Here is a 24380-nt window from a genome sequence, read left to right as displayed (position 1 = left end):
ATCAAAAAATAAATCCCTGGGATATCCTACATATGATTAAATTAGATCCCAACAATGTCCCCTGGATATCTTTTTTTATCCAGATAAAGTCCAAATAAAATTATTGAATATAGGATGGTGTAAATAATCCGATCTTATATTCAAAATTATTTTAAAACCTTATTCAATCAACAAAATGGTTGCGCAACATTATTTCATTGTTGAATGAAATCATAAGACGATTCTAAATATAAAATCGGACTATAAATACCATCCAAAAAAATATCTATGTATTTTAAATATTTATTTAAAATGTCTTTAAAAAATATATTTTTTTGAAAGATTTAAACAGAAATTGTTTAGTTTTAAGTTAAGGAAGCAATAAAACAGTAATCTTAATAAGTAACGTCTCTCTTTTTCTCTCTCGAAAAGTTTCATATTAATTATTATTTATATTTTAAAAAATTATGACAATCTCGCTTTAATGACACCACTATCAAGATATTGTTTTATTACTACTTTTTATTACTCCTTTAAAACTAAACAATTTTTGAAACATTTTTTCAAAATACATATTTTTTTCAAATATTTTATATAGACATTTGACATGTAAGTATCTTTATGAGCATAAAGGAAAGATTATTAGCAAAATTTCTTCAAAATAAAAGCTTCTATTATATTACATTATTTTAAGAAATAGACATATTTCAAAAAAGGTAAAGTACGTATAAGTAATATAAATAATAGTACATTTGAAGCACATTTTATTATAAAATATGTAATTTTTTTAAAATTTTTTATTTACTATATAATGTAAAAATAGTCACAATAAAAATAAAATTTGTATATATAAAAACGAAAACTAAAGATACGTCTTGTACATTTCAAAATTGCACTAGTCACAGTGTTAGATATAATTTAATAAACTTAATATTACTAAATATTATAACTTAATATGAATAATATTACATACACAATATTTTATACATAAAATTGCTAATATTATGTATAAATTATACACATGAACAAAATATAATAAAAAAGTATTGAATATTTTATTGTGCAGCATTCAGTTTTTTTATTTTTTCAGTTGCATGACGAAGCCATGATTTAATTGGTTCCGAAATTTCGTGCTCGGTAGCTTGCGGGTATTTTAATTGAACTGCACCTACAAATACGTATAAACATTTATATAACATAAATATAAACATATATCTCTCAATATATTTTTAATTTTTTTAAACTAGATGTTTAATGAATTAGATGGGAAGTTAATCTAATTTTTATAATTTAATAACTAAATCTAATGTATGTATTATATGTATATGCATTATGTATAGGTTTATTAGTGTAAATATCTATGTGTTTAAGTGTGTGTTTATGTGTTTGTATGTGTGGGTATATATATATATATATATACGTAGTATATATTCAATTATTTATAAGTTATACATTCACTAAATTTATTAACAAAACAAACATTTATATTTCCTACATATTGTACATAATTCTTGTCATTTTTCATAGAACTAGTTATTTTTAAAGATGCATGTATTATGTTATCTTGTTTATGCCATAAGTTAAGAATATTATGTTACCTTGTTTACGCAATAATTAATTATGACTTAAATATTAGTACCTATAGTCTTTTTTTTACTGTAAATAAGTGAACTCCTTCTGCAATATAATTTAAAACAATAATGTTGAATCCTATTTTCACTATACTATACATATACATACCCACACGGAACAAAAAGCTCTAATGCATATCCACTAGATGTCCATCATGGAGATTCGAAACCTCTATTAGATGTCTATGTAATCTCCTATAAATGTCTACTAGACATTCACAGTTTCGCATTACATACCTCCATTCGACATCCATTAAATATATTCATAGATATCATATGGAGCAATCATAGATGTTCCATAGATATTTCATAGAGCTTTGATGGATTGTAGTTTCAATTCGTCATTAATAAAATTATTTGGAAGTAAAATCACAAATATGATTGCGAGATAGTCTTGTTTATGTACACCAGGTCACACAAATGCCTTGACATATGAAGTTGCACGGATGTCAAGGCATATTGAGTCGGCGTGTTCCGACTCTACATATTTTTACATTATAACTATGGTTATGAACACAGCGGCAAAGCTGTTTTGACTGTTTCAAAGCAACTGGAGCAATTGACAAATAAAGGTTAATATTTATAATATCAATCAATTGCTCCAGTTGCTTTGAAATAGCCAAAACAGCATTGCCGTTATGTTCATAACCAGTCATGATGTAAAAATATGTAGAGTCGGAACACGCCGACTCGATATGCCTTAACACCCGTGCAACTTCATATGTTAAGGCATTTGTGTGACCTGGTGTAGGTGTTAACAGATTGTCACGACTGTGAGACAGTCGAGAACTGTGAGACAGTCGAGAACATGGTGACACTCTGTTAACACCCACATAAACAAGACTATCTCGCAATCACATTTGTGACTTTACTTCCAAATAATTTTATTAATGACGAATTGAAACCACAATCTTTCTACTAAACAGATTTGTAACGTTAGCACTGAAGATGGCTGAATGATCAGCCGAAACGTTTGACATCAACAATGCCCTAACAATATCCGTTACTATGGATACTGATACTTCTATCAAACATCGATAACAGATGTCTAATAGACATTTATGATGGATTTATATCGTCATTTATCATGGAAATAATATGGATTTTTAATAGAAACCTATCCAATATCCATCGTAGAGATAGATGTAGTATGGAGTTATGGAGATTATATGGACGTCCATTGGATATTATGTTCCGTGTGGGTAGTATTACATACGTAAAACTAACTTATTTGTAGAAATTATATATATATATAATTGTGCTATAAATATATATATAGCACAAAAATTAATATAAAATATATAAATAAAAATTGTAGTAGTGGTGTTCTACTAGCCAACATCTCTCAAACATAACCTTATTTATGATATATATAGAAAGATAACCTGCGTATGATATAATAATTTTAGATTTTAATAATTATCTGTCAATTTATTAGTTCCTGACGCCTTATATGTTATCGCTTATGCGTCTTTTTCCGTTTTTTAAGGGAGAATCACAGCACAAAACTCACACTTCACTGCCTACGTTAATCTCAATGTTCACCGATCTACGACACTAGAATTCGATTCGAGTTGTCAATCTGAAAAAGGTTAGGTAATCAAAAAGCGGTAATCTTATACAGTGATGGGAGAAAGTTCCGTAACATTCAAATATCTTGGAAAATAATGATTATGGAAGAAAATGTTTAATACAAAAGTTTTAGTATATTAAGTGGATTATTATATGGTTATATTAAAATGACCTTCATGTGACCTTGAAGGACACCGCGAAGGCCAATTTTGAAATCTTAAATAAAAACTCCTATTTTCTATTACATATTCTTAAAGCTGGTGTCAAGACGTTTCCGAAACACTATAATGAAGTTATTTTTCATTAAATACTTTTCGAGTTATGAGGCTTGAAAGTTACAGCATTTTGACACAAAATACAAAATATCTTGTAAAACATTCAATTTTCGGGAATCTTACCTTAATACTTTTATGCATAAAATAATGAGACGAATCAATTGATATAAAGAAAACACATTGTTGCTTTTAAGAAAAAATATGTAATTTGCAACATGCAGCTGCATATTTTTTTTTACTTGTACAAAAAATACTTGTGCTTTGATACTTGAATACTTGTACTTTACTTGTACTTTAATCTTAACAAATAGACGGATTAAAATTATATTTGTATGTTATATGTGTGTCTACGCATGCACACAAAATTAAATTTGTTCTCTGTTCAAATTAAGCAAAAAAATGTCTTACTAGAAAATATTTATGTAAGAAATCTTTTGCTAAATTTGAAGAAACAGCAATTTTAATGTACGTATATTTTTTTGTGCTAGAAATATCTTCAGGAAATCCTACGAATAACTATTTATTATCGATCTGTATCGTTCGGATCATTTTGATCAAAATGGGATGTCCTGCGGAGATCGTACATAAGATATCCACAGGACATGCTACACGAGATACCCTCAGGTAATCCTACGGATAACGTTTTGCTCTGGATCAAACTGGGACCATTTCGATCAAATTGGGATGTCCTGGGGAGATCTTTGCTATGTGGGTAAGGTGCGCAATACTCAGCCTCAGGAATGTCATATCACAAATGCAAAGATAATAAATATGAGACAATAGATTTCCACATCACCTGAGAGGTACTATTATTGACGCGTTCTTCAACAATAGTATTATACAATTGAAAAATATTTAAGACAAATGCTAATTATATCACTTGACTATTCTATTAATAATTTTTTATTTCTTTTTTCAATAACATAATCAGATACTAACGCCTGTGAGTTGAATTCAATAATCATGCAAGATTTCTTCAATGTTTGCAGCTTTCGAAAATCTGTACAAACTAAATATTACAACGACTTATCTTTTATTAGTTATTAAGTTGAAATATAATTGTAGAAGTTAAAACGTTTGAACGAATTAGAAATTTATTGTATTTTAAATTTATGATTATTTCTGATTAAAAGTATAAATTGCAGTAATGACACTATATAAAACTAAAACTTGAACACATTCAGAGTATCATGTAAACAAATGTATAAATAATGTATTAATTCTCTAAAGTATTAGAAGTATCTATGAAATTGCGTCATTTTATTATTTTAATATTACGCTTATGTAAAAATTTTTGGATTACTCACTTAATGCTATCAATGCTTGTATGACGTTCAGTTTGCGATATATAATTTTGAATATGGAAGTAACACATTTATAGAGTTGCATATAATAATTTAATACAATTAATAGTATAATTATTAGTATAATTGGAGACTGAGTGCGGATGCAAATACATCCCACACAGCATGCAATATTGCAGTAATACTGCAGTAATATTACAATATTTCAGTAATATCACAAAGTACAATAAAATATTACAAAAATATATATATATATATATATATATATATATATATATATATATATTATTGAGATATTACACTGCGATATATCACCAAGTAATATTACTGAAATATTACAACGCGATATATTGCTATGTATTATTTCTATAATATTAGAATTTTTTTGCAGTGTGATATATAACTTTGAAATATTACGGAAATATTTCAAATATTATTATGTGATGTATCGCACTGTCTTTCTCTCTCTCTCTATTTCCTTTGTGGCGCTAGCGGTTTTCGACAACTGAAAACGACGACTCTCAAGACGTTGAGACCGTGGTTGAGACACACATTTCTCTACCTCTTATAACTGTGTTTTGAAAAAATAGTTGCATTTTCTACGTACGTGCATCGATATTAATTGTAAGGTATGTATAACATGTATTATTTTTTATTATACACTCACCCGAAAAAAAAGCGGTACACTGAAAATGTGGGAAAAATTCATCAAATTTCAACTGACGATAACTTCGTAAATAATAAAGATAGAAAGTTCTATAAAATATGGAAATGAAGCTAAAAATCTCTACTTTAAGAATCAATTTATTTCAATGTTGCAAAATAAATTTATTGAAAATGGCGGATGACAAAGCGCGAGCATGCAAAATTGAAAAATAATGGTTCGAGTTTGCGACGGTGCACGGTATAAACAAAAAATTGTAGCTTATTGGGATCAAAAGCGTACAAAAGTACAGAGTCTCCTCTTTAAAATACTTTTTTATGCATCTCGATACGATGATTTTTCGCCGAGAGATTCGCATTTGAAGAAAAAGGCAGATTCTTACTTCAAATGCGAATCTCTGTGCGAAAAATCATCGTATCGAGATGCATAAAAAAGCATTTTAAAGAGGAGACTCTGTACTTTCGTACGCTTTTGATCCCAATAAGCTACAATTTTTTGTTTATACCGTGCACCGTCGCAAACTCGAACCATTATTTTTCAATCAATTGTTTTGCATCCGAAGGAGATGTCTGCAGATCTTTTGTGATTTCTCCGCCCTGACTTTTTGTTTATGCTCGACCGCACATTGCGAGAAGAGTGCTTGATTTCTCTTGATCTTTTTCTTTCGAGACGCGTTACTTATTCGTACGACTTCGTCAAAGTAAACAATAATTAATCTTTTCGCATTGAAATTATTGGTCAATTATGGCGACGATAAGTCCTGAAAAAGCTGCTCAAGTTGTAGCGTTAATTGAAGATGGGAGAAGTCGAAGGTACGTTGCTGAGGCACTTGATTTATCAGTGTCAACCGTGCAACGTGCTTATGCTAGGTACTTGGAGACTAATTCTGTCCAAAGAAGACCTGGTTCGGGACGTCCTCGTTGTACGAATGAAAACGATGACCGATTTATTGTTTTAAATTCATTAAGAGACAGACATCGAACGGCTGTTCAAATTCGAAACAATTTAAGAGATGTCCGCGAATGTAATGTATCCGTTGACACTATTCGAAACAGATTAGCGGAACACGGTCTTTTTCCGCGCAGGCCAGCAAATGTACCTTCGCTTATGCGTCGCCATCGCGTAACTCGACTCAATTTTGCTGTCGAGCATGCAGGCTGGACATATGCAGAATGGAGTACCGTTCTTTTTAGCGACGAATCTCGTTTTTGTCTGTATTCTTCAGACGGACGAGAACGAGTATACCGTCGCGTTGGAGAACGATTTGCAGACTGTACTGTAAGTGAGAGGCCTAGAAGTAAGAATCTGCCTTTTTCTTCAAATGCGAATCTCTCGGCGAAAAATCATCGTATCGAGATGCATAAAAAAGCATTTTAAAGAGGAGACTCTGTACTTTCGTACGCTTTTGATCCCAATAAGCTACAATTTTTTGTTTATACCGTGCACCGTCGCAAACTCGAACCATTATTTTTCAATTTTGCATGCTCGCGCTTTGTCATCCGCCATTTTCAATAAATTTATTTTGCAACATTGAAATAAATTGATTCTTAAAGTAGAGATTTTTAGCTTCATTTCCATATTTTATAGAACTTTCTATCTTTATTATTTACGAAGTTATCGTCAGTTGAAATTTGATGAATTTTTCCCACATTTTCAGTGTACCGCTTTTTTTTCGGGTGAGTGTATAATTGTACGAAAAGCGTGAAAGTATTGCCTTCGAATATAGATTATGTTTGTATTTCTTCATCTTATTTTGTTTCGAGAATGTACTTATTGCAGTGTGCATGTTTTTCATTTACAATTACGCCTTACATTTACTTTTATTATAAATTGGAATAAATTGTTACAGTATATATCAGTGAAATGTAAAATCGGTCATTCAACAAAACAATACAATCCAATTTTCAGATTACGGATCGTGATAAAAAAAATCGTCTATATTCGGACAGACATATCCGTCGCCTAGTTAAAAAAAAAACTATTTCCGATTTACAAAGAATTGTTGATGAATCGTCAGCGGTTTCGAAAAATAAATTTTGTAATAAACTTTGCAATCGTAACGAAGAACAAGTAGATGTTGAACAGATTTCAGACATAATTTATTCCCGTGAAGAGTTTACTTCCGTTTGTAATTCCACGCAATTACTTATTCCAACAGTAGAAGATCTAAATGGCATATGTAATGATGAATATCCGTGTATTTCATCAAACGATGATGAATTCTTAAACGAAGATGAACAATCTGAATGTAACAATATTGAAGAATTACACAGCAATACATTCGTGACAGATATTATCACATGGATAAAACAATATAAACCTCCAGCAAATTCTGTCAATTCACTTTTGCAAGTTTTACGGAAACATACAAATGCGGCTTTCCCGAAAGATTGTAGGACTCTTCTTAAAACTCCTACATATACAGAAGTGATTGTTATTGACAAAGGTCAATATTGGCATTACGGATTAGAAAAAGCAGTTACACGTTTGTTAACAAACTGTATGCAAACAGACTATTCAGAAAATAGAAATATCAATCTTTTAATAAACATTGACGGGGCAGTATTGGGAAAATGTACAGAAAAAAGTTTATGGCCAATTTTGTGCTCTGATACTGTTTCGAAAAACGTTGCTGTAGTCGGTATATTTTACGGAGAAGGAAAACCTAGCGATTCTAATGAATTTCTCTATAAGTTTGTACATGAAGCAACTGACTTAATTAATAATGGTATTATTTTTGATAATAATTATTACAATGTTAGAGTGAAAGCTCTAATATGTGATGCTCCTGCTAAAGCATATGTGTTGCAAGTAAAAAATCACACCGGATTTAATAGCTGCACAAAATGCATTATCGAAGGCGAATATGTATATTGACAATAGAGTAACTTTTCGAGATGGTGCAAATAAAACTTTAAGAACGACTGAACTGTTCCGAAATTATGCTTATAATTTTGATTACCAATTGGGTGAAACTATTCTTACACAAATTCCACATTTTGATTTTGTTAAAAATATTCCAATCGATTATATGCATTTGGTATGCTTAGGCGTAATGAGAAAATTATTATTTTTGTGGCTGAATGGACCACTTACTGTAAGACTCTCCACGAATGATGTTAACAAGATATCTAATAAATTAATCGAATTAAGGAAAATTATACCATCTGATTTCAATAGAAAACCAAGAACGCTAAAGTATATCAAATTGTGGAAAGCAACAGAATTACGCCTTTTTCTTTTATATTTAGGACCAGTAGTTTTGAAAAACATATTAAGGAAAGAGTTATATGAGCACTTTTTAATTTTACATATTGCAATCATAATTTTAGCAAGTTCAATTTTTTCTTCTGATCCTTTAAATGTCACGTACGCAGAAAATCTGCTGCAGAATTTTGTCGAACAATTTGAGACCTTATATGGAGTGCAATATATTAGTCACAATGTGCATAATTTATTACATCTTGCAGCAGATGTTAGGCAACATGGACCGCTAGATAATTTTAGCGCCTTTCGTTTTGAAAATTACATTGGTATATTGATGAAATATGTTAGAAAAGGAGAAAAGCCTTTGCAACAAATAGCACGGCGGATTGAAGAATATGATTTGCCTTTGAGAAATATAAAGATGACTTGTACATATTCACTCGAAAAACATCATCATAATGGTCCTTTAAATGAACATTGTTACATCTTGAATGTAAAACAATATAAGATTATGCGTACCAATAATTTTTGCATTAATTGTGATGACAACGAAAATGGATGCTGCTTACTGAAAGATGGAACAATTATTGAGTCAGTTAATTTTACTAAACATCAAAATACATCATATATCATTGGGAGACAATTACTTCCTTGTGGCATTCTATATTCAGTTCCGACTGATTCATCAGATATTGGAGTTGTAATAGTTGAGAGAAAACATGAAATTGGATCATGGCTATGTTCCAATGTAAATAGTAAAGTTATGAAAATGCCATATGATGTTAATAAATTTGTAGTTTTTCCGATTCTTCATACCAATATTTAAAAAAATAATTTTTAAAAAATTATAAAATAAAAATATAATAAAATAAAATAAAAAGATATTTTCCAAGGTTTGTAGCGCTTCCTACCTAACTCGCAAAATGATACAATTATATTTCATTTATACTTTTACATTTACACTTTTATACATATACGTATTATATATTTTAATTCACTTTTACAAAATAATTATTCCACATTACATTCGTTTCAGATCGTATGTGCAAACTATGTGTACGAAATGTACTTTCTACAATATAAAAATTTTTTTCTAAATTGCAGGACATATAAAGTGATCAAAAAGATATACTCAAAAATGTATACCGTTGTCGAGTTTGAGGATGGTATTTTACCAGTACCAAGTTCATGGATTAATACTGAAAAACTTATATGCAAATGGCCTCCTTATTCAAATGCTGACATTGAAAGAGCCATTATTGATATTGATAAGTTGACAAAGATTGGAACACGTTACCTATTGTTAAAGTGTTTGGAAAATCAGTTCGTAAGTAAAGCATTTCGTCTTTCTTTACAAATATTGCACAAAACAAATACAACTACGTTGCTATATCTTAATATATATTTTTAATATTGAAGATGATTTACTAACTGCGAAAGAGAAAGCTCGATTAGCCCAAATAGTATCTGACTGCGACAATGATGAACATCTGAAAAAAAGTAGGCACGAGAGAAAAAGAAAAGTAGTCGATTCTACGGATGAAGACGATGATGGAGATTCACAGACCAAAAAAATAAACAAAAATAAGTCTTCAAGGCCGAAGTTTTCAAAAATGCCCACAACTTTAATGTCATTGAATTCTAGAAAAAATGTTCTTGACAATGAAATGATAATTGCTAGTGATGGTAAATCTGTTGTTCTTTTTTAGAGTAATTATCATGTATATGAGATAGAGGAAATCTTTGATTCAGTATTTTTTCAAAGTTAAATTGAGTTTCTATAAGAGGCGCTATAGATCAAAAGTTAAACAGGGTTTATAAAAAATTATTTATGCTGGATTTTTAAAAATTACATTTAAACAATTTTTTTATCTGAACTTTAACCTGTTATTACTAATAATAGAACAATTAACGCACATACAAAATTCTTCTACAGATGATAAAAATAATAAGTCCACGCTAAGACAAAATGTTGGCAATATTGTACATACACTCAGTGATGCGATATTTCCCACAGCGGTCCCGGCTCCGCTGCCTCACACAACCTTACAGAAGCGCTACGTCACGTATCCGTGTGAGCTCGGCCGTTCAACCAATGGAAGAGAGCGAACGCTCCCTTCCACCGAGCCGACACAACAGACGATAAATGCATGCTACTTGCATGTTAAAAGCAAGCGTTTCTGATTCAGAAAAGAAATTCTGAGGCGAGTGGCTGGAATATTAGAGATCACCTGTTCGAAACCTGCTTCGTGCAACTTTTTTTTCTTTTTTCCACATTTGTTTCTAACATAGTAAATTATTAGATAATATTTTTTTGCCCAAAAAAATAATATTTTCTATTTATTATTAATATTCGCATATATTAAACTAACAATTTTAGAAATAATACAGATCTGCTATTGTTAATAGAAAAATGAAGTTATTTTACAATGTTGCAACAAAGTGCTAATTTAACATATGCGAATATTTTTAATAAAGATAAAATAATTTTTTTAGCCAAAAACATTATCTAATAATTTACTTAAAATAAATATCGAAAAAGGAAAAAAGTTACAAAATCACAGTTTTCAAACACGAGATTTTTAATATTCTTGCCATTCGCCTTACTCGTTTAGCCATGCTTGTTATTTTACATTTATCAACATAAAAGATTACACGCCTGCAAAGCTTTTAATTATTTATTTTAAACTACTGCATATTAGCAAGAGTTACTGCAGTAACTACATATACATGTACTGTGGAGATTAGTGGAGGAACACAGTAACATATTAAAACTGCAGTCAAATAGATGTAGATTGGTAATTTTATTAATACTATTAATAAGTAGTGGTCTTCCGCACCACCTTTGAGGTTCCACTTATGGCGCGTTCGATTTTTTTTTAAGTGGATCGTCGCCTGGAGCCCTATTGTACCACTTTTTTTTACACCTGTTATTTACAGGTTAAAATAATTTACAGTAGTTGACACTGTATTTTTGTATCTATATACTTACTGTACTTTGTATACTCACTGTACTTGTACTTTTGCGCGTTGCGCGTATATTGGCGAGTTGGAAAAATTACTTACTTTATAATTTTTTATAAATACAAACTATATTTTGTATTTATTATGCCTGCAATGCTATCAAGAGTAATGAGAAATACAAGGTGTCCCATTTTAAACAATCCACTCAAATATCTCAGAAACACCGAGTTAAATAATAAAATTTTTTAAATAAAAGTTGTAGGATTTGGAGAGGGAAAAAATATAGGGATATTTGTTTGACCTTGGATGGAAGCGCTTCTGAGATTTGAAGGTTATTTTTATTTTTTTAAATGGAACCACTTTAATTTTTTTATATAAATCGATTTCTCATAATATTTGTCGTAAAAAGTTATAAAACTAGGATGGCCGAAAATTGAATGGTTTACAAGATATTTTATACTTTAATTTGACATAATTTTACATAAACTATAAAATATCTCGTTAAATATTAATTTTTCAATTATCTTACTTCAACACTTTTATGCACAAAATAATGAGAGGAATCAATTGGTGTAAAAAAAATGCATAGTTGTCTTTAAGAAAAAATCTAGCAGAGCTATATTTAAGCTATATTTAGCAGATATGATATAATATACTTTCTTCTTAAATATATATACTTTTTTCTTAAAGCCAACTATGCATTTTTTTTACACCAATTGATTCCTCTCATTATTTTGTGCATAAAAGTGTTGAAGTAAGATAATTGAAAAATTAATATTTAACGAGATATTTTATAGTTTATGTAAAATTATGTCAAATTAAAGTATAAAATATCTTGTAAACCATTCAATTTTCGGCCATCCTAGTTTTATAACTTTTTACGACAAATATTATGAGAAATCGATTTATATAAAAAAATTAAAGTGGTTCCATTTAAAAAAATAAAAATAACCTTCAAATCTCAGAAGCGCTTCCATCCAAGGTCAAACAAATATCCCTATATTTTTTCCCTCTCCAAATCCTACAACTTTTATTTAAAAAATTTTATTATTTAACTCGGTGTTTCTGAGATATTTGAGTGGATTGTTTAAAATGGGACACCTTGTATTTCTCATTACTCTTGATAGCATTGCAGGCATAATAAATACAAAATATAGTTTGTATTTATAAAAAATTATAAAGTAAGTAATTTTTCCAACTCGCCAATATACGCGCAACGCGCAAAAGTACAAGTACAGTGAGTATACAAAGTACAGTAAGTATATAGATACAAAAATACAGTGTCAACTACTGTAAATTATTTTAACCTGTAAATAACAGGTGTAAAAAAAGTGGTACAATAGGGCTCCAGGCGACGATCCACTTAAAAAAAATCGAACGCGCCATAAGTGGAACCTCAAAGGTGGTGCGGAAGACCACTACTTATTAATAGTATTAATAAAATTACCAATCTACATCTATTTGACTGCAGTTTTAATATGTTACTGTGTTCCTCCACTAATCTCCACAGTACATGTATATGTAGTTACTGCAGTAACTCTTGCTAATATGCAGTAGTTTAAAATAAATAATTAAAAGCTTTGCAGGCGTGTAATCTTTTATGTTGATAAATGTAAAATAACAAGCATGGCTAAACGAGTAAGGCGAATGGCAAGAATATTAAAAATCTCGTGTTTGAAAACTGTGATTTTGTAACTTTTTTTCCTTTTTCGATATTTATTTTAAGTAAATTATTAGATAATGTTTTTGGCTAAAAAAAATTATTTTATCTTTATTAAAAATATTCGCATATGTTAAATTAGCACTTTGTTGCAACATTGTAAAATAACTTCATTTTTCTATTAACAATAGCAGATCTGTATTATTTCTAAAATTGTTAGTTTAATATATGCGAATATTAATAATAAATAGAAAATATTATTTTTTTGGGCAAAAAAATATTATCTAATAATTTACTATGTTAGAAACAAATGTGGAAAAAAGAAAAAAAAGTTGCACGAAGCAGGTTTCGAACAGGTGATCTCTAATATTCCAGCCACTCGCCTCAGAATTTCTTTTCTGAATCAGAAACGCTTGCTTTTAACATGCAAGTAGCATGCATTTATCGTCTGTTGTGTCGGCTCGGTGGAAGGGAGCGTTCGCTCTCTTCCATTGGTTGAACGGCCGAGCTCACACGGATACGTGACGTAGAGCTTCTGTAAGGTTGTGTGAGGCAGCGGAGCCGGGACCGCTGTGGGAAATATCGCATCACTGCATACACTTAAGAAAACTGTAGATGTTGCTAGTACTAGTCAAGAAAATAATACACAAAATTGCGAAATGACTAAAAAACTCATTTATATAATCGGTAATAAAATTATTTGCTATTATTACACATATGTTGTCATTTATAATTATATAATATACTTATATAATTTTAATTATTGTAATCTAATCATTTCTATTACAGCTTTAGAAGAAGAAAATATCAAGAAAAGTAATGCTATATTACAGGAAATGAAGGAGATACGAAAAATAATGATTAATTTCTCAGCAAAGAAATATGATCCTACAGTACAGTCTCTTGAAGAATCTATGGTTAATGAAACAAACTTAAATGATCTTTTTCCGCTTAATGACAGCGATGAGTTGCAAGCAATTGAAGAGAAATTGGAAAACAGTGCATTTAAGAATGATGTGGTACATTTGTATTTGTGTTATATTGATATTTGATTTTTGATTGACGTAAATTATTTTAATATTAATAATTTTTATTTTAAAAAATAATACACAAACTGTTATTACAATAAATAAAAGTAACATTGTATTTCAATTATTAATTTATTATAAATATTTTGTTACATTTTATTATTGTAATTGCATATTTTAAATATTTTTATAAAGTATAAATATAAAAACTGACGTATTGAATGTTTTATATGTTAATGGAAATGCAACAATGTTCGCATACCTCATCAATAAAGTATAAGATGTAGTGAGTATTAAAAAAATACTATAAAAGCATGTTCTGTTTTAACGCCAACTTGCAACATATATTCTATTTTAAATTCAATTTTTCTACAATGTTCTTTTTGATTCTTATTAATTAATATTTCTTAAATTTTAAAACTAATATATATATATATATATATATATTAGTTTTAAATATAGTTATATATATATATATGTTTGTCCAGAGGCAGTTTTCGGGACATTTTTATACCACCTGATTTTATTATCTTATATTATGCAGAGCATTAATATAAATCTGGTGGTATCTTTTTTTTTTTTATATGCCCTATTTTTTTTAGCCAATTAAATTATGTATAGGTGGGCAGTTTTCAGGACTTTTTTTTATTTTGTACATATTACGTTACAATCATACAAAATCACTTTCCATTAATAGAAATATATTTAAGAAAAAGAAACTAATAATTCTAATTGCAAGAGTTTGCGTTCAATAGTTATAAAAAGCAAAAATACAATAATGTCTTGAAATATGCCCTTTTATAGTTAAATGACTGTATATAAATAGGCAGTTTCCAGGGACATCGCTTTATTTTGTATAAATCACTCTACAATTGTACAAAATCGCTTCTCGTTAATAGAAATACGTTTAAAAAAATAATAATAATAATTCTTATTCTGATAAATAGTGTTTAACATTTATTAAATTCAAAAATACAATGATGTCCTGAAATATGCCATTTATTGCTATACAATTTTATGTAAAACCAGGTTTCCAGGACATAATAATATTGTTAATATTTATAACAGTTGAATTATTTCTGACATTTTATAATAATAATTAGGGCGCGGACGTTTGTGTACGATCTCGTGAGTGCGAGTGAGAGCGAGCAACTTGCTAATTCACTTCAGCGAGCACTCGCACGCTGTGATTCTTCACGCGCGACACGGGATCGTGCACGAACGTTCGCGTAATATTCATTAGTGTATTAAGATAAATAAAACAAATCTATAATATTTTCTAATAATGTTAATTAATCGTTTTCCATTTTGGAGTGTCATATTGCAACAAAGACTCAATTCTTCATTATTAGACCTATTGAAAATAAAATTGTCCTGGAAACTGCCATTGTATATGTTAGTTTTCAAAACTGATTAGAAAAGGTATACATAGTCAATATCTATGTTTCAAAAACGATCATAAAATTAGAATAATTATTTAAATAATTAATGAATGAATTTGACTATTGCTTTTATTTATTTCAATAATCTAACAAATTTTATAGGTTTGTTCATGTATGTTTCAATAACAGGACGCGATTATTCTTGTCGCGCGGTAAAAGTTAACACGATAGTCAATCGACTGATAACTTTTTCATAAAAACAAAAGACTGATTGGCTACTGTGTCGTGCGACAAGCGGTAAGTCCGTATCAGACTATGCATTGAAAATTGAGATTACAGATTGAAGATTGGAAATTTGACCAATCGGGAAGAAGCACACAAATATTACTTTTTCCTGATTAGTCAAATTTCCAATCTTCGATCTCTAATCTCATTCTTCAATGCGTATAGTGTGACACGGGCTTTACCGCGTTCAGTGTATAGAAGCCATAAAACTACATACCGTACATACTATATACGTTCAAGAATTATTTCATTTGGTATGTAAGAGTCATTTTCGTTATGTATGTACGTACGTATATGACTGAACACTTATGTGAAAAATGTCACGATATATATTATTATTTTGTAATTGTCATAAATATTACGGAACGAATATGAAACACAAAAGGATGAACGTTAAATGTACAGTTAATAGAAATCGTAAGAAAACATGTATTATACGTACAATTGCACAGAACAGTAAGTAACATTATTTTATTTATTTAAAATAATATAAAATATTTTCAGCGCATTGTATACATTCAGCACAACATATAACCTATTATAACCTATTTGACAGAATATTACCTTTTTAATCAAGTTAATAATCAATAAATCAATATAAGCCACAAAGATGTATAGATTTTGCACAGTATCGTTGTTTTAACTTCCTTTTTAGTTAAATTCTCTTTTAATTAAATTCTCGCAGCAACACGTTTTGATCAATTGTGTCCAAGTAAATAAAATTTTAAGATACTTTATTTTTACAGAAAATAAAAACAATCTTTCTATAATTGCTACAAATAATCCACGCATTGTTCTGGAGAAAATAAAATTAATTATTCATGATAACAATAGTAAATATTACAATTTTAAATTCTAAAACTACGTGTGAAACTTACATTGCATTTTTATTTCCTACACTAACAATTTTTCTATTCCTTGCAGTAAATACAGAAATATCACAAGATGTTTGCACTATTAATGTGAATACTGATAAGCATATTAATACCAATAGTATGAACAATGCCATTGATTTTGACAATAATACAGAAATTTTTCTTAATAATGAATATGACCATAATGCAATAAATAATGTTAATAAATAATACACATATTGATTCTGATAATGCCATGATACTTTGCAAAGATTGTGAATTACGCAAACATATTGCTACAACGTGTATTACGTTGAATTTATTTAAAAATGAAGTGGACGATTTGGCGAATTTTATGGGACATCACGAAAAAATTCATAAACGCCACTACCGGCAATCAATACCAGCAGTAGAGATCATTCGTATGACAAAGTTTCTTCAAGCAGCATTAGGTGAAAATATGCAACAAGAATCTAATAATAGTGATTCAGGTATAATTATTTACCTTTATTACTCCATATATTTATATAGTTCTTTTTATAAAATACATTAATTATTGTATAACGTTTTTCTATATTTTTTATTACACATACGTATTTTATCAAAAGACAAAATTAGGTAAAGGCATCTATAATCCGATTCAAAAAATTAATAATAAAAATAATGTTATACAACCGCGGACGTCGATGTGTAGAAATTGAGTGGAATAACAATAAATAGTATGAATATGTAAAGTATTAGTATATAATATACTTACATATTGTTGAAGAGAATCTAAATTGAAACGTTTCATTGTCGTAATCATTCCTGCTCCGCTCAATTTCTGTGCATCGATATTCGCAGTTGTGACACACATAAATCTTAGTTTTATGAATCAATTTTAATATATATAACATATATACATAACAGTTATCATAATATTATATTATTAATAATAGAGGAGAAAGTGCAAGATACTAGTGAAGATACATTGAGTGAAGAATCGGAAAGCGATGCCGAAACATGTATGATAAGTTCACGTAAACCTCTTTCAGTACAATCTAAAAACAAATTTTCTAAAACTTGCATAACAGATAAGCAAAAAAAATCAGTAAAAAGCAAAATTATACGTCAAAATCGTACAATTGCGAATAGCGACAGTGATTCTAAAACTTATTCTCCAAAAATGAAAAAACGTCGCAGTAGTAAGTTTATTTTTACTTTTACTTCATACAGTGTCTTTACAAATTTATCAAATAAGAGTGTGTTCTTTTAAATACTATTTAGTATTGTTTTCATGATTATGTCAATATATTGAGCTCTAATGTATAATGCAATTTGATTCAACAATTTTAATATACATAATAATAATATTTGATTTAAGAAATAATAATAATTCCTTGCTAACTTAATTTAAAAATTTCATTTATTTATATTATTTATTCTTATATTTTCCATTTTTAATTTTTACATTTTCTACATATTTTTATAATTATAATTTGATTTTATTAATAATTAAACAAATTTCTCAGTATTTTAAAGAAAACTTATATAAGTAATCCGAAACTAGTATAAATTAGAATAACATGAAATTAGTAAGAAATACATAAAAATTTAAATTAAGTTCAGGTGAATCATTACTTTTTATATAAAATAGTATTATTAATTATAATATTTTATTTATTTTGTAGCGTCTCCATTTGGTCCAACAAAAAGAAGACGTTGGATAGAAGAAGAACGTAATGTAATAATGAAAGAATTTCTAAATGAAATTAGCGCTTCACAACTACCATCTAACAAGAAAATTTCCCATGTAAAAGAACAAAATAAGTGCTTAGACAATCGATTTGTTGCTCAAATTAAAACATGGATCCATAATTATATATCTGGCAAAATTAAACGCCACTAAATGCATAAATGTTTATTCAAAAATATTTTAATCGTTTATTAAAAAAATACGATAATTATTTTTACTTAAGTTTTTAACAATCGCAGAAACATTAACTGTTTGTGATTATACATGTGCAATATATCATGTTCCATATACTATTATATGTGTTACTACATGTGCACTATGTCATTGTATTGAAAATATTTTAAACTTCTTTATTTTTTGCAAAATCAAATAAAATATCTAATAATTTTAGTTTTGGACACAAATAAAAGTTAACACAATGTTATAAGAATTTCACAAAAAAGAAAGTTAACGATGCGGTACTGTGCAACCATTCGTTTTTAGGGCATATATCGATATTAACTGTTTGTGATTACATGTATAATACATTATATGCCATACGCTATTATATATATGTTATTATATATGTTTATATGCACTATGTTATTGTATTGAAAATTTTTAATTACTTTGAATAAATATAAAATAATGATGATACTCTATTTTACGATTGCACATAAAATACATGTTTTTATAATTCTGATTATCCGCACATTTAATGTTTATCCTTCTGTATTTCTTATTTTTTATACATAATATTTATTATAATCATACAAAAATAACATACCTTATATTACAGCTTTCATGCATAATGTAACCGATACGTACAAACGAAACAAATTGAAATGATCCAATAACGCTTATAAGCTTCCTTCAGATAAATTTTTATAGACAAAATCTAACTCAAATCTTAGGAAGACCTTCGCATCAAACATTTCATGTGAAGTAGCTATTTATTTAACTTAGATATTAATTTATATATGTTTTCAAAACACGGGCATTGATTATGATTTTTCTGAAGTCCTTAAAACTGCCTCATATTATATAGTGGCAGCTTCCGGGACATTATCATTTTCAATAAGTATAATATTAAATAATCGAGTCTGTTGCAATTGAAAATTAATTTTTGTAATTGAATAATGACTATTAATATTATTAAAATTATGTTATACATATGTGTGAGGATCAACTATAACAATAAACATGTTTCATTTATTAAAGGCAGTTATGAGAGTATAAAAACATAATATGCAAGCGTGCATTGTAAATTTAATACATGAGTATATATGAAATCATAATCTTTAAGACTGTTTATATAATAATCTACCTATCCCGAAGATTTTAAATATTTCCAAATCTTTGTATTAGGCATTCATCAATGACATGTCAATTGACGTGTTTTAAGTGTAGAAAAATCTGTTTAATTAAAGATGAAACTTATATGAGTTAATATCTAAGTTAAATAAATAGCGTCAAAATTAATGTTCGGTAATCTAACTTTCTCTTCATGTAATTATTATATACATATATAAACATATCTGTTACTACATTAGTGCGATCGATTATGATATGGTGCTTAAGTTTAGTTAAAAATGTAATATTAAATCATAACAAAATAATGAATGCATTAAATTATTCCTTATAACAAAAATATTTAAATTTCTAATTCATACATATATAAATTATCATCTATTATCATCTTTTATATGTAATCTTAAATTGATAATCTCTAAGGGCCTATCCAGACACACTTGTATATAGCGTTTTCGATTGTACACGGTTTGAACGACCCAAGGTTGATTAATCACTATAAATGCAAGTCTATCATTGGTGGAGAGGTTGCAATGATGTCAATAAGGAAATGAACCAATCCATTTCCTGATGTATATGTTTATGCGACTATGCAAGTTTGTCTGGATAGGCCCTTAGAGATTTTCAATTTAAGATTACATATAAAAGATGATAATACCCTGATAGCCACCTGTCTGTGTTGTTGTTGCCACGTTGCTGAAAACAAAGGGCATTAGTTTTCAGCAAATTTAGAACAAGGTGTGTGAGTCATTTGCCTCTGGTATGATATCACATCAATTCAGCATGTGTTGCTGTCAAGTTGCTATGTGTTTGCTGTCAATGGTTTATCGCTGTACATAAAGAGCAAAATGACAGCAAGTTGCCAACAACACATGCTGAGTCATAAATTTTAGCAAAAATTCAACAGCGTGTCGAAAACGGTTAAATATATTTTTTGCATCCTTACTCTTTTCAAACATATAAAATAATAAGTAAATAAATCCTCCCATACAGCACACAAAGATTGCATACACATTGCATCAATCTTTCATCGCAATGTTGCAATATTGCAAATTTACTGCAAAATATTGTTGCATCATTGCTGTGGGATTGCAGCAACGTTAAAATATCCGCCTTTAGGAAGATTGTAACGAAATATTACAGTAATATTGCAAGATAATGAATTTGCAATAATGCATTGTTATTGCAATCTTAGAATAATGTTGTATATATTTTTATTTATTTGGACATTTTATTTGTCCGATTTCTGAACAATCAGTTCAATATCTGAATTCCCTGTGTTAGGGTCGTATCAGAAAAATTTAACTAATAAAAATAGTTACTAAGGTCTTCGATTTTACTAGCCACTCTTTGGAAGTTTTATATCATCATGACTAAAACTTAAATACGAGATAGATTTTGCAACGCGCGTCGCATAACGGTAAACGAACGAACTACCCAGAGAGAAATACAGGTCGAAGAAACGTCTAAGAGACATCGTCTATAGACATCTATTAGATGTCTATTAGACGTTTCTTCGACCTGTATTTCTCCCTGAGTAGCGATTACCGAATATTGCTCTTGTAATGTTTTTGCAATGTTGCTGTCACATTCTCATGAAATATTACAATTCAATGTTCCAATAATCTCTCAATAATATTACATTGCAACTTGCAAGATTGTAACATTGCTGCAATGTAAATGTAATGTTTTGTGTTGTATGGGCTTCTTTTTGTTATCACCAGAAAGAAGAATTTACTTATTTATTATTTTACATATCTATTATATATATATATATATATATATATATATATATATATATATATATATATATATATATACAGGGTGTCCCATTTAACTTGAGACAACTAAATATTTCGAAAAATAAGCATTGTACGAAAAAATGTTCCAAATAAACTTTTAATATTATCAAGGGGGACGTCTGCCTGTGTAAAAATTAACCCGCCCCCACCGCCCCTTGGGGGTGGAGCGGGTGGCAACTTTAAAATTTCAAATGGGAACCCCATTTTTTATTGCAGATTCGGATTCCTTGGAAAAAAATACGTAAGTTTTGTCCGAGACATTTTTTCGAATCGTGATAGATGGCGCTGTAATCAGTGAAAATTAGTTTTTGCCATTTTCTCTCACAATTGGGGTGCTTTATTTCGGTGAGTTCCCTTGCCTCTCACTATTCAATTACAATAAATGCTCAAAATGATGACCTTCCATTTCGATGCATTTATTAACTCGAGCTTGGAATGCTTGTACATATGTAGAAAGTGTATCTGGCGTTATTTGTGCGCAAGCATATCTAATACGTTCCACCATGTTTTCTCGAGTATTTGGTACTTCTGTATACACTTTTTCTTTAAGGTAACATAAAATTATTTCAACTTTCAAAATTATTTCAAAAGTATTTCAACTTTCTCCTCTAAAGATAAATAATCCAAAACTATGAGGCATCTACATATGTATTAAATTTCTGAAATACTGAAAATACTGAAAAGGAGAAACAAAATAAATGAAAGAAATTAAGTCAGAACAATTCTTCAATAACTGGATTCTTTAAATTTCAAGTCAAGTAAATTTCAGTAATACATACGCTAGCTACTTGTTTTTTTACGGACGCGTTCTTTATTTCAGCAAATAAATAATGGATTATTTATCTTTAGAGGAGAAAGTTGAAATAATTTTGAAATAATTTTGAAAGTTGAAATAATTTTATGTTACCTTAAAGAAAAAGTGTATACAGAAGTACCAAATACTCGAGAAAACATGGTGGAACGTATTAGATATGCTTGCGCACAAATAACGCCAGATACACTTTCTACATATGTACAAGCATTCCAAGCTCGAGTTAATAAATGCATCGAAATGGAAGGTCATCATTTCGAGCATTTATTGTAATTGAATAGTGAGAGGCAAGGGAACTCACCGAAATAAAGCACCCCAATTGTGAGAGAAAATGGCAAAAACTAATTTTCACTGATTACAGCGCCATCTATCACGATTCGAAAAAATGTCTCGGACAAAACTTACGTATTTTTTTCCAAGGAATCCGAATCTGCAATAAAAAATGGGGGTTCTCATTTGAAATTTCAAAGTTGCACCCGCCCTACCCCTAAGGGGCGATGGGGGCGGGTTAATTTTCACACAGGCAGACGTCCCCTTTGATAATATTAAAAGTTTATTTGGGACATTTTTTCGTACAATTATTTTTTGAAATTATTAGTTGTCTCAAGTTAAATGGGACACCCTGTATATACCTTGCCGCAAATATTTATAGGTAAAGCTGTGTTAATTTGCCACAAGTATCGTCGATGTATCACTTATTTATTTATTAAATTGCACGCACTCGCGCAAACACACATACACACATACACAAAGATAGGTCATTTTCGACATTTTATATTGGTTACAAGGCACAATTAACATATTTAAACAGTTTTTAACAAATTAATATATTTAAATAGTTTTTAACAAATATACGACAAAAGCACAGACATCATTATCTTTTTCTATCACCGTCATGTTGCTCTTATGTTGTCGAAAATGAATGACAAAGCAAAATGTTTTCCATGAATAGAAGTCATTTTGTTGGCAACAAAATGAGCAACAGTTGCTCTCCGTTTGCTCTGAATCTGCTGACACGAAATGTTTCAAATCTGCTCCCGTGTTGTTGAATACGTATGACTATGCATTACGTTTTTAACAAATATACAGCAACTAGTCGAAAATTCATGCTCAGCATTAAGTTGCTTGATTTTGCAAAACATGCTTGGCTATCAGGGTAGATGATAATTTATATATGTATGAATTAGAAATTTAAATATTTTTGTTATGAGGAATAATTTAATGCATTCATTATTTTGTTATGATTTAATATTACATTTTTATAACATTATTTTTATTATTAATTTTTTGAATCGGATTATAGATGCCTTTATCTAATTTTGTCTTTTGATAAAATACGTATGTGTAATAAAAAATATAGAAAAACGTTATACAATAGTTAATGTATTTTATAAAAAGAACTATATAAATATATGGAGTAATAAAGGTAAATAATTATACCTGAATCACTATTATTAGATTCTTGTTGCATATTTTCACCTAATGCTGCTTGAAGAAACTTTGTCATACGAATGATCTCTACTGCTGGTATTGATTGCCGGTAGTGGCGTTTATGAATTTTTTTGTGATGTCCCATAAAATTCGCCAAATCATCCACTTCATTTTCAGATAAATTCAACGTAATACACGCTGTAGCAATATGTTTGCGTAATTCAGTGCCTCTTAATGTATGTGATATTTGTGCACTACATTTTTTAGAAAAATATCGCATAAGGATACATGCCCTTAAATATTTGAAATAGCGCTTACTGCTATTAGGTATGCCGAATACATATGGATTTTTTTCAGAAACATTTGCATCCTGTCGGTGCTTCAAAATTAATTCACTACATTGAACTAATTCCATGTCTAAAATGACAGGCACTGTGCGTCCTAATTTTCCACGAATTAAGAATCTTACGTATTTATCAGCAACCTACATAAAAAAGTTATAGAAT

General features: G+C 29.1%; 2 protein-coding genes and 2 long non-coding RNA genes across 7 annotated transcripts in view; 3 read left to right on the top strand and 1 right to left on the bottom strand.

Annotated features, from left to right (window-relative positions):
- Positions 1-5242: 5242 nt before the first annotated feature.
- LOC137000577 (uncharacterized) lies at positions 5243-9921 on the top strand. The gene is made up of 2 exons (XR_010890848.1): positions 5243-5390; positions 9737-9921. It is a non-coding gene; the product is annotated as an uncharacterized lncRNA (long non-coding RNA).
- A 2565-nt stretch (positions 9922-12486) lies between these two features.
- LOC136997132 (uncharacterized) lies at positions 12487-14313 on the top strand. Its single transcript, XR_010887955.1, has 2 exons — positions 12487-13943; positions 14046-14313. It is a non-coding gene; the product is annotated as an uncharacterized lncRNA (long non-coding RNA).
- Positions 14314-16080: 1767 nt separating this feature from the next.
- On the top strand, positions 16081-19181 carry LOC136997161 (uncharacterized). Of its 3 annotated transcripts, none has more exons than XM_067347593.1 (4): positions 16081-16407; positions 17078-17296; positions 17744-17809; positions 18476-19181. In XM_067347593.1, exons 1-4 carry the CDS (start codon positions 16269-16271, stop codon positions 18691-18693), a joined length of 642 nt encoding a protein of 213 aa, XP_067203694.1. In that variant the 5' UTR covers positions 16081-16268; the 3' UTR covers positions 18694-19181. The 3 variants fall into 3 exon arrangements, 1 of the variants encoding a protein (XP_067203694.1); XR_010887968.1 differs by having other exon boundaries at positions 16111-16407; positions 17744-17989; XR_010887969.1 differs by having other exon boundaries at positions 16114-16407; positions 17141-17296; positions 17744-17989.
- Positions 19182-23126: 3945 nt separating this feature from the next.
- Positions 23127-24380, bottom strand: part of LOC136997154 (putative uncharacterized protein DDB_G0282133) — a 114907-nt gene continuing 113653 nt past the window's right edge. For both annotated transcript variants that reach the window (XM_067347581.1, XM_067347582.1), the window contains one exon: positions 23127-24358. In XM_067347581.1, coding sequence (XP_067203682.1) covers positions 23822-24358 — 537 coding nt within the window. In that variant the 3' untranslated portion in view covers positions 23127-23821. The remainder of the gene's footprint in view (positions 24359-24380) is intronic.

The sequence above is a fragment of the Linepithema humile genome, chromosome 1 (assembly GCF_040581485.1).
Source record: "Linepithema humile isolate Giens D197 chromosome 1, Lhum_UNIL_v1.0, whole genome shotgun sequence".
In the NCBI taxonomy this organism is placed as follows: Eukaryota; Metazoa; Arthropoda; class Insecta; order Hymenoptera; family Formicidae; genus Linepithema; species Linepithema humile.
Note: the sequence above shows the minus strand (reverse complement) of the source record. Positions and strands in the feature narration are given on the sequence as shown.

Bases quoted from the DNA above. Each gene is read 5' to 3' on its own strand.
- LOC136997161 (XM_067347593.1), top strand. From the start codon at position 16,269: ATGTCACGATATATATTATTATTTTGTAATTGTCATAAATATTACGGA. The intron at 17,297-17,743 runs GTATAATTATTT...TATTAATAATAG, and splicing joins ATCTAATAATAGTGATTCAG to AGGAGAAAGTGCAAGATACT. The intron at 17,810-18,475 runs GTATGATAAGTT...TTTATTTTGTAG, and splicing joins GGAAAGCGATGCCGAAACAT to CGTCTCCATTTGGTCCAACA.